Consider the following 10,998-nt stretch of genomic DNA (forward strand, 5'->3'; position numbering starts at 1 on the left):
ACAGAGAATCTTGGATCTACATCAGACACCTCAGCTTTTTTTGCACTACTGTAGATGAGTACAAGAAATTCAGGTTTTGATCTTTCATACTGACGGTACCAGTGGATATAATCTGTAGCTCCAGGTGAATGACTACAGAATAATGTAACACTTGAACCCTCCTTATAAACAACATCGGTGTTGTTTGGTTTAATGACATTTCCAAAGACCGCAGCTGAAAAAAAAAAAAAAAAATCTTAATGAAATGTTTTAAATGAAACAGAAAAAAATAATAATTGACCAAATTACTACCTGCTGAGGCACAAAACAGAATAACTGAATGAAGATCCATTGTACAAGTGTTCACTCTGAGAAGAGAAAGAATGAATGTCTCTGTGAGACACGATTAGATCATGTCAGATCTGTGAACACTGAGTCCCTCCTCTCTGAGTTACATAATACCCAAGTTCAGTTCTATAAATTCAATTCTGATGTTCATTGCAGCAGTTATAGTGAATCTCTGAGAACACTGCCATCTTGTGGCACATTATACCGGCTCAATGTGTTACACATAATAATCCATGAAACATTAACTATAGGCTACTTCTGTATTGGTGTAATAAGCAGTATTAGTATGCTTAATATACTTTGAAAGTCACATTAATTTAAAGGGGCCATAAAAGGTGTTTCCAGAGGTGCCCTTATAATCATAGTATGACTGTTTCATCAATAAATATAACATTTGAATTTGTGAAGATATTCTGATTACACAAATAATCAGTGAGGACCTCATAGCTCAACAATAAACCATGAGAAAACATACTCAAGTAGGTTATGTAAACTTGCAACAGACCACATTAATATCGTTATTTTAAATTTGATTAGTTAAAATTATTTATTATCAGTCTTTTATTTATTTATTTATTTATTTATTTTAATTTGTTATTATTTTTAACAGTTCTGCAGCTGTTACCTGGATGGGATGAACTTTTTTTTTAATATAATTTTTTATTCATTTGCTTAAATTAGGACTACATTATTGTGTAATTACAGTTTGTCCCATTTTGTCTAATAACTAAGCATTTTTAAAACTTTTTAAAATGACAAATTTTCTGTTGTACAGACAGTACATTAATGAAAGAGGTAGAGAAACACATATGTGAATCAGAGAACTGTTATTTAAAACAAGGAGGAGCTAGTGATCCTGAAATGAGATGATATAAATATATGGTACATATTGTCATCATGTGGTTTCTTTTCTTTTCTTTACTTTTCTTTTCATTACTTTTAGTTTATTTTATTTTCTTTTCTTTTTACAAAGTTATTATAACATTTTAAACATAGATATTTTAATGCATTTTATCAGATTTTGTTCTCAGTGTCTGAGCTGATATTTTGGGAATGTGATTCTCTTGATTGTGATGTGCTCCAGTCTAATTTGTAGAGGGTAGAGTTATAGTTATATCAGGTTTTTGTACAGTGTTCTTGTGTTTCCTGTCACTGTGGGCTCCAGAGCGCAGTAGTACAGAGCAGAGTCTGATATAGATGTAGAGGAGATCTCCAGATACACATGGTTTTCTTTATTGTCTTTAGTGACTTTAGCCATGAATCTGGAATCTACATTAGACTTCCGATCTTCTTTTGCACTGCCTGAGATGAGCACAATGAACTGAGGAGCTGATCCGGGATACTGACAGTACCAGTGAAGATAGAATGCAGATGAATAACTGCAGGATAATTTAACACTTGAACCCTCGTAGGCAAACTCCTCTGTTTTGGTAGGTTTAATTTCATTTCCATATGTTGCATCTGCAAATGTAAATCAAATCTTTTATGAACTGTGTATTGCAATATACAATATAAAGGAATGCACTTTATACATAATTTAGATGCAAATCACTAAACACTTTAATACTTACATGCAAAGGCAGAAAGCAGAATGACAGAATGGAGATTCATTGTGTGTGTTTCTTATGCTCTCTCTAACAGAAGTTTAACAAGATCGCATCAGGTATCAGTGCTTTAAACCCCACCTCTTCCAGAGAGCTCTTTGAGAGAGAAGATCACATCAGATCTGTTTCATACTGTGTCATTCAATTACTATTCATGTCCTATTGTACCCTCTTATGGTTCCTTACTAACTCTGTTGTATAGAAATCCTCAGATCTCAATATACAGAATATGATCTGGAATAATTCCTCAAACATGTTAAAGTTCTTTGTTTATATTTTCTGTTTGTTCAACTTTGTCTTGTCCCCAGCACACTGAAAAATAGATTTACCCGTTATTCATGTACTGAGTATCTCACAAAAAGATTAAGTGTAAATAATGAAATAATGTTTTTACCAAACTCATGAGCAGTGAAGAGAAAAGTAATAATCACCCACTTTGCCATTGTTGCTCTAAGTTAAAAAAGGAGAATATTTTAACAGAAATTTCCAGAATTGTTTTCATCTTACTATAAAGTCTGTGTTTCTCTTTGTGGTTTCATATTCTTCATAAGGTTCAGCCATATATATAATCTGATGAATTATGCCTCCTTGTGGTGAGTTAGAATATTTTGCTGAGCTGAACAAATAAGGGTTAATGTACATCCAGATGGTTGTTATCACAGAATAAACCTCAACAGGGTGATCAGCACCCCAGTGAAAAGTGGGGCTTATTACACAGCTACAGTACTTGCCAAAGAAGGACATGAAATATTAATTTGAGTTGAAATATTTTGTTAGTTCTTTAAAAGCAAAGCTTAAGACAAACAGTTCCTAAAAAACAGCTTTGAGTCTAGACGAAGTTCAGATAAGACGGACATTTAAGGCATAATGTACAGTTATACTAATTACACAGCTTTCCATCATACAAATAAAGACAAGTACATAAAATGTTATATGAGAAGAAAGCATTTTAAAATCTTACCTGTTTATAATTACAAAAATCCATCACAGTGTACAAAACATTTGTTCTGGCAACACTTCAACAATATTACTGCTGGTATTAATGCTGAAGTCCTCCGGTTTCATTTTAAAGATTAAAGGTATCCGGATGAGCGTTGTGTTATTCAGCATTTCTAATCAAGAGGGTCTGGCTGCAGACATAGGGCGAGTGGAGCTCCACTCAAGAGTGGAAATACGTCACCTCCACTAGAGCCATGTTGGTCCTGGCAATACTTCCTGTAGAATTGTCACCTCCACTTGCAACGCGGCCGCCATGTTGGTCCGGACAAATTTTAAAACAATTCATATTTTTAATTTATTTTGTTAAAGCTTTCGTTTTGTATTATTAATTGTTATATACATGTATAAAGGGTGCTTTGCATGTAATGTTACCTCCTTGCATGTAATGTTACCTCTTTGTATGTAATGTTGATATTTTCTGTACTTTTATCTTTGGTACTTTTACCTAGTAGCAATAATAATAATAAACTAAATATTTTATGGTTTATGACACAATGGTGCTTAAGTCTTCTTTTTTATTGTGAAAATAAATAAAATGCATTTGGGTAAAAAAGACAGAATTATGTATTGTGCCAAGAAGGCTGTATGTTCGTTGACACAGGCACAAACTGATTGGCAGCTGCCTTTAGCGGAGCATTACCGACTACCTCCATTGATCAAAGATTCGGCACGGTCGTCTGTGAGTGACATCACCTCCCAATACAAACACACCCCCTAGTAGAGTCCCGCCCCTCACACTGATTGACAACTTTCCGTGTAGACGTCTTAAATTTTGATGTTTAAGTGTTTGCGTTTGAATTTGAGTTTTGGCAGGTTACATGCATGATGCAGAGAGAGTGAAAAAGCAAATGTGGTAATTAATGTTGCTATTTAATTATGGCAGGCTCATAACTGATAAGACATGGGAAATACAGTTGCAAATGGACTTTGCTTTTTCATTTGAAATTTGGCACTCGCTGTGCATTCGTGAAAGCGAAAATGCAAACAGTAATGCAAGATTTCCAATTGCATTTGGATTGTATCACAATTTATGTGTTCTAAAATATTGAAAATGCAGTTGAAAATAAAATTTGCAATTCCATTTGAAATTAGTCCGGAAAATCCTTCCATAGCTCAGAGAACAGTTCTTTATTTGAACTGACTGAAGAGGTTGTTGAATAAGGTCAGTTCTAAGCTGAATGAGGTAGTGAGCAGACCAATGCTGCACAAAGTGACTGGTGCATGGTCACAGTATGTTAGCGGGAGGGGAAGTGGAAGGACACGGGGATGTGGGAGCTGGGGGGGGCAGAAGAGAGGAGGGGTTAAGAGTTCAGTGGTGCCTGGGGCAGAAGAGGAGGGTTTTTGGGGATATGGCAAGGTCGGGAGGGAGTTCAGCTTCCTGACAGCCTGATGGATGAAGCTGTTTGTCGGGTGGGTGGGATCACCTGCGATGCAGAGGGCTTTACGGGTGAGACGGGTTCCGTAAATGTCCTGGAGGGATGAAAGATAGACATTAACGATCTTCTCAGCTTCTCTCACGTAGCGTTGAAGAGTCTTCCGGCAGGACGCGTTGCAGGCGCCATACCACACAGTGATGCAGCTCGTCAGAATGCTTTCGATGGTGCCTCTGTAGAAGGTGCACATGATGGGGGCCGGGGCTCTAGCTCTTTTCAGTTTGTAGAGGAAGTAGAGACGCTGCTGTGCTTTTCTTGGTAATTTGCACCTGTGGAAAATTTGGTCGAAACAAAAAAGTCAAACAATAGAATAATAGAACAACAAAGTAGAAAACAAATGGATACTTGCGTGTCAATGTCACATGTAAAAAGTCTTTGACTTTTAGGATGGCAACATACATTTACAATGTAAAGAGTGCTGCATCTTTCATGCTCATCCTATCCCTGGAAGTGAATGAAAAATTAAATGTGAAAACAACCTCCTCATATGACTTTTTAACGTTATACAACAAACACTAGATGCATATACATACAAAACGATCGTGTCATTTCATTTATTTATTTTTATTTAATTAGTTTATTTGTCAGGGACAATGTACAAAATACATTAATCTTACAAAAAAAAAAATGTTTTGTACCAGAGTTAGCAAATGCTAATATCCATCTGCAGTCCCGGGCAGGTGCACACAATATTAAAACATTACATTACAAATAACTGTCAGTAGCACTAACAAATACATGCAATATTAATTAAACAATGATCATTTAAAACTAATCAGATGTTTAAATGAAAAGCTAATCAAAAAAACCATCACAACCTAAAATATATACAACATAGTCATTATTCACTACGCTATTTTAACACAAGCCACCAAAACATAGGTTACACCTATGCTAGCCGTCATGCAACATCAGCTAACATTGGCGAGACATCAACATTGCTCGCCAGAAATGTATAAATCCATTGTGTTTATTAATCCTTTTGTGCATAATTTCACACAAACCCTGTGCGTTTTGCTTACACTGCACATTACGACAGCATCAGTTTGCCATTTTAGAGAAGCTGACATAAAATTACCTGAGTTAAAGTTTGAAAAACTCACGGCAATGCCATCTTGATTAAGTTAAGTGGAGGTGACGTATTTCCTGTTTGAGAGTGGAGCTCCCACTCGCTCACGGTCTGCACCCAAACTCTTTCTCATCTCTTTCTAATGACTAAAATTTGTTATTGGGGAATAACACACTGTCACGATCCGTTCCCTGCTCACCACCAGAGGGTTGCCACACACGCCACTCAGACTATCACCCTGGACCCATTTCCCAAGATCCCCTCTGATTACACACTCACCTGTTTCCAGTAACCCGAACACTATAAAGGTTGCACTCACTCACATACAGGTGCTCAGTATTGATCAGCCTAGCTGCCATACCAAGTGCTTGTGTTCTGTTTCCTAGTCTTGTTGTTCTGACCCTAGCCTGTTTATCACTCCTCTGATCATTTGCTGCTTGCCTTTATCTGTTGTCTGTGTTGGATTATTCTCTTACCTTGCCCTCTGGACACTATTTGCTGGTGTACACAACCTTTGCCTGTCTGACTATGCTCTGTTTGAATATAAAACTGCAATTGGATCCGACCTTGCCTGCACGACCCTTATTGTTACACACACCTTGAAATGTTGTACCTGACCAACAAGAACCCAGCCATGTAATTCAAATTAAATTAAATTCAGTTGAAACATATTCTGACATAATTCACAAACTGAAATGTCAGATCAATGTCAGAATACATAAGAATAAAAAATTGGGAATCAGGAAATACTGGACATATTTAGTTTGCACTGTATGAAGAATTTGACTTATCACTGGAAAACTTTCTTTAAGAGAAGTGTGATGTACTGTAAGGAAGTAGGGAATTATTCTGCTACATTTTGTTTCCTTTTCGTTACCCCTTTCATTAACCACACACAGGTGTTTCCACAAGTTTAATAATATTGTGTTGAATTATAGATTGTGGGGTTTGATGTGACTTGCCATCAAAGTGAAAAATTAATTTGAGTTTTTTTGTACGGCTTCACATAGACTTTGTATCACTGGGCTACTACTCTTAGAGCACAATAATAGAGAGCTGAATCTGACAGAGTTACACCAGTAATAGTGAGTTCAGTGGATTTTTGTGATTCAGTCATACGAAACCTTCCACTACTTGATTGTGAAGAATATACTAAATATTGAAGCTCTTTATTAGGATATTGTCTGTACCAATACAAATACACAGAACCACTGCTTGTATACGAGCATCTGAGGGCCACATTCTCATCTTCCTTTATGACAAAAGCATCTATGTTTGGCCAAATCTGGTCTGCAGTCATCACACCTAAAATAAACAAACAAACAAACAAATAATAATAATAAAATCTCAAATTATCTCATTAATACCACTGTAACAAAAATAAGAGTCACTATACCTGAAATCATAATTAAATCAAAAACAGGTGTTTTTCCATGTTGACTAGGTCAGATCAGGTGGTGTTAATGTTGTCTCTGCTCTGAGCTGTAGATCTGTGTTTACTGGTGAGTCTCTGCAGTTTCACACTCAAACACACTGGAACTTCCTGGCTTTCTGTGTGATGATATCATCTGCTGCTTCTCATGTTTTTGCCCCACCATTGGTTAAAGGAAAGCCTTTGCAACTGCAGAAAAGTGTAGATTATTTATTAAGCAGATGATTTTGAAGATACTGTAGATACAAAACATGAATTATTAATGAAATAATAATATTATATTATTTGTAACACCTCGGGTGTGCATTATTTATCTAATAATTCAATAGCCGTCATCAATTATTCCTTAGGCCTACTTAATACACAGAGCCATAGATCACTGACAAGATACGCAATATTGTGTTCATTAGATGAATTGCATTCGATTATGAACACATAATGCATAGCTTCTCAGTGTAAGTGTTTTTATTAATGCCATTTATGTTTTTGTTAATACAGCACATAGCACTATTCAACTAAATGAATGTAACATGGCAAAGATGAATGCACTTTTGGAAGTTGAATGTATGGGAAATGTAATTTCATTGGTCTAATTTGATATTGTTGTTCATGTTCTTGTTCATGATGAAATTTTATTTTATTGCTGTAATTAATTTATAGCATTAACAAGATGACCTGTTGAATTTATTTTGGAAGCGATGACTGATGAATGTATTTTTAGTCCAGTGCCTGTATATAAGATTAGTATTGACCAAGTTCAGAGCTTGTCATATGTGGATCAACTTACTATGTTGTGTATTTTCATCAGTTTCAATATGAAACATAACTTTCATATTGATTCAATGGATTTATTGGATTTTGAGAAAAAAAGTATCATGGATTTATTGCATTTTGGGGAAAAAAAATAATAAATTTTTATAAGAAATCTTTGAAAATCAATCCGGATTTGAATTTTTTTTGTTGTTATTAAACTTAAAGATGCTATGTGAAAGTTTTAAAACAGAAAAATAGTGGTTTTTCATCTTGCCACTGTTTTTGGTAAAGAAAACGCATTTTTACTCAAATTAATCAAAAGGACTTATTGCGTTTTGGAACCAAAACTCTTCATATATTATATATATATATATATATATATATATATTATATATATATATATATATATATATATTATATTTAATGATATGTTATTTTATTGGCAGAGAAGTCATGTGGATTTGCATGGTTAAAACAACTTTTTTCACACTGTCTACCAGGATACATTTATAAGCCCTATGGATTATGTATGGCCAAACATTTCAGTAATATTTATTTGCAGGGTTTTTGTACAAGGTTGTTGTGTTTCCTTGACTGTGGGCCTCAGCGCACAGTAATACACAGCAGAGTCAAACACACAGATTCTTGATCATCAGTGGAAACTGTTTTTGATGTTGAATTCAGTGTTGCAGAAAATCTCTTCTTAAGAAAATCAGGCTCAGTAGTTCCCTCCCCAAAAGTTAATTTATTTATGAATGAATGTTGGTGATCTGTTTGGTAGCTGTTTGTACCAGAAAAGGTTTATATTTGTATCAGTGGTAAAATAATTACGCCATCCATAATTTGATCTCTTTCACTACTCGCACCCCTTGTGAATGCAGTTTGAAATTATTAAACATGATGTTATTCTGCAAAACCCCCGAAAAATTATTTTTTAAAGGTAAGATTGGTATAAATAGTGTTTTTGACAAATGCGTGATCACCACTATATTTATATTATAAATTTTCTGTATAATTTAAAGCTATTTACTCATTATTTTAGTATTAACTGAATAATTAAGAATGAAGTAATTTATATAATGACATCTAAAGTTGATTGTTATGATTTTATGAGTTGGATCTCTTCTTCTTCTTTTAAGTGAAACATCTCTTTAAGTGAATGTTTGTATGTCTCCTTTTCTGTTATGACTTTTGATGTTATGAATGACAATCCACTGTATATAAAACTACTTTTTGCTCGATTAGAAGAGTGTTTTTCCTTATGTAAAAACTATAGCAGAACTGGAAGGTTTGTGATATGTGTTATGTAGATGCATGTGGTGTGTATCAGGTTTTTTTGTACAGTGTTTCCTTGTGTGTTCCTGTCACTGTGGGCTGCAGAGCACAATAGTACAGAAGCAGAGTCTGATACAGCAGCAGTGGTGATCTTCAGCATCCACATGGATTTCCTCCCCTTTTTTTTCAACATTAACAAAGAATCTTGGATCGACATCAGACACCTCAGCTTCTTTTGCACTACTGTAGATGAGTTAACAAGAAATTCAGGTTTTGATTCTTTCATACTGACGGTACCAACAGTGGATATAATCGTTAGTCTGCAGGTGAATGACTACAGAATAATGTAACACTTGAACCCTCCCCATTATAAACAACATCGGTGTTGTTTGGTTTGATGACATTTCCAAAGACCAGCAGCTGAAAAAGAAAAAAAGAATCTTAATGAAATGCTTTAAATGAAACAGATAAAAATAATAATTGACAATATTACTACCTGCTGAGGGCACAAAACAGAATAACTGAATAAGATTCCATTGTACAAGTGTTCACTTCTGAGAAGGAGACAGAATGAATGTCTCTGTGAAGACACGATTAGATCATGTCAGATCTGTGAACACTGGAGTCCCTCCTCTCTGAGTTACTTAATACCCAAGTTTAGTTCTATAAATTAAATTCTGATGTTCAATGCTGCAGTTATAGTGAATCTCTGAGAACACTGCCATCTTGTGGCACATTACTACCGGCTCAATGTGTTACCACATAATAATCCATGAAACATTAACTATAGGCTTAACTTCTGTATTGGTGTAATAAGCAGTATTAGTATGCTTAATATACTTTGAAAGTCACATTAATTTAAAGGGGCCATAAAAGGTGTTTCCAGAGGTGCCCTTATAATCATAGTATGGCTGTTTCATCAAAAAAACAAACAACCAAACAGACAAAAAACACCAAGGACACAAATAATCAGTGAGGACCTCATAGCTCAACAATAAACCATGAGAAAACATACTCAAGTAGGTTATGTAAACTTGCAACAGACCTACATGAATATTTGTTATTTTAAATTTGATTAGTTATAATTATTTATTATCAGTCTTTTATTATTTATTTATTTAATTTATTTTTATTTAATTTTTTTTAACTGTTCTGCAGCTGTTACCTGATGGGATGAACTTTTTTTTTAATATAATATTTTTACATTACTTAAATTAGGACTACATTATTGTGTAATTAATTGTGTAATATTTGTCCCATTTATCTAATAACTTAGCTTTTTTTAAAACTTTTTTAAAATGACAAATTTTCTGTTGTATAGACAGTACATTAATGAAAAGAGGTAGGAGAAAAACACATATGTGAATGAGAGAACTGTTATTTAAAACAAGGAGGACCTAGTGAATCCTGAAATGAGATGATATAAATAATGGCACATATGCCATTATATATATTTCTAAATTCCATTTATTTACACATGGATATTTTTTAAATGCATTTTATTAGATTTTGTTTTCAGTGTCCGAGGTTAATATATTTGGGAATGTGATTCTCTTATATCATATATTTGATATATGCCTCCTTGTGGTGAGTTAGTAGAATTTTGCTGAAGCTGAACAAGTAAGGGCTACTGTGACCTCCAGATGGTTGTTTTTTACAGAATAAAAACCCCAACAAGGTGATCAGCTCCCCAGTTGCAAAGTGGGGTTATTACACAGCTACTTTGCCCAATAAGTTACATGAACTATTAAATTTGAGTTTAAATATTTTAGTAGTTTTTTACAGCTAATCTTCTGCTAAGACAAACAGTTTCCTATACAACCCGCTTTGAGGCAAGAACGAATTTCAGATAAGATGGACATTGAGGCATCTGTATCAGTTATAATTATTACCACAGCTTTCCAATAATACAATAAAGAACACGAACATAAAAATGTTCTATGAGAAGAAAAGCATTTTAAAATCTTACCTGTTTATAATTACAAAAATCCATCACAGTGTACAAAACATTTGTTCTGGCAACACAAATCCTCCGGTTTCATTTTACAGTAAATACAGTCAAAAGCTGAGGCACAAGATGATATGCATTTGAAGGAAACCAAAAAG

General features: G+C 34.4%; 1 gene segment (V, D, J or C); it reads right to left on the minus strand.

Annotated features, from left to right (window-relative positions):
- Window positions 1-1,321: 1,321 nt before the first annotated feature.
- On the minus strand, window positions 1,322-2,072 carry LOC109074609. The segment is given in 2 exon segments: window positions 1,322-1,788; window positions 1,899-2,072. Coding segments are annotated over 2 exon segments (390 nt in total).
- Between the last annotated feature and the right edge of the window lie 8,926 nt (window positions 2,073-10,998).

The sequence above is a fragment of the Cyprinus carpio genome, chromosome B2 (assembly GCF_018340385.1).
Source record: "Cyprinus carpio isolate SPL01 chromosome B2, ASM1834038v1, whole genome shotgun sequence".
NCBI lineage: Eukaryota > Metazoa > Chordata > Actinopteri > Cypriniformes > Cyprinidae > Cyprinus > Cyprinus carpio.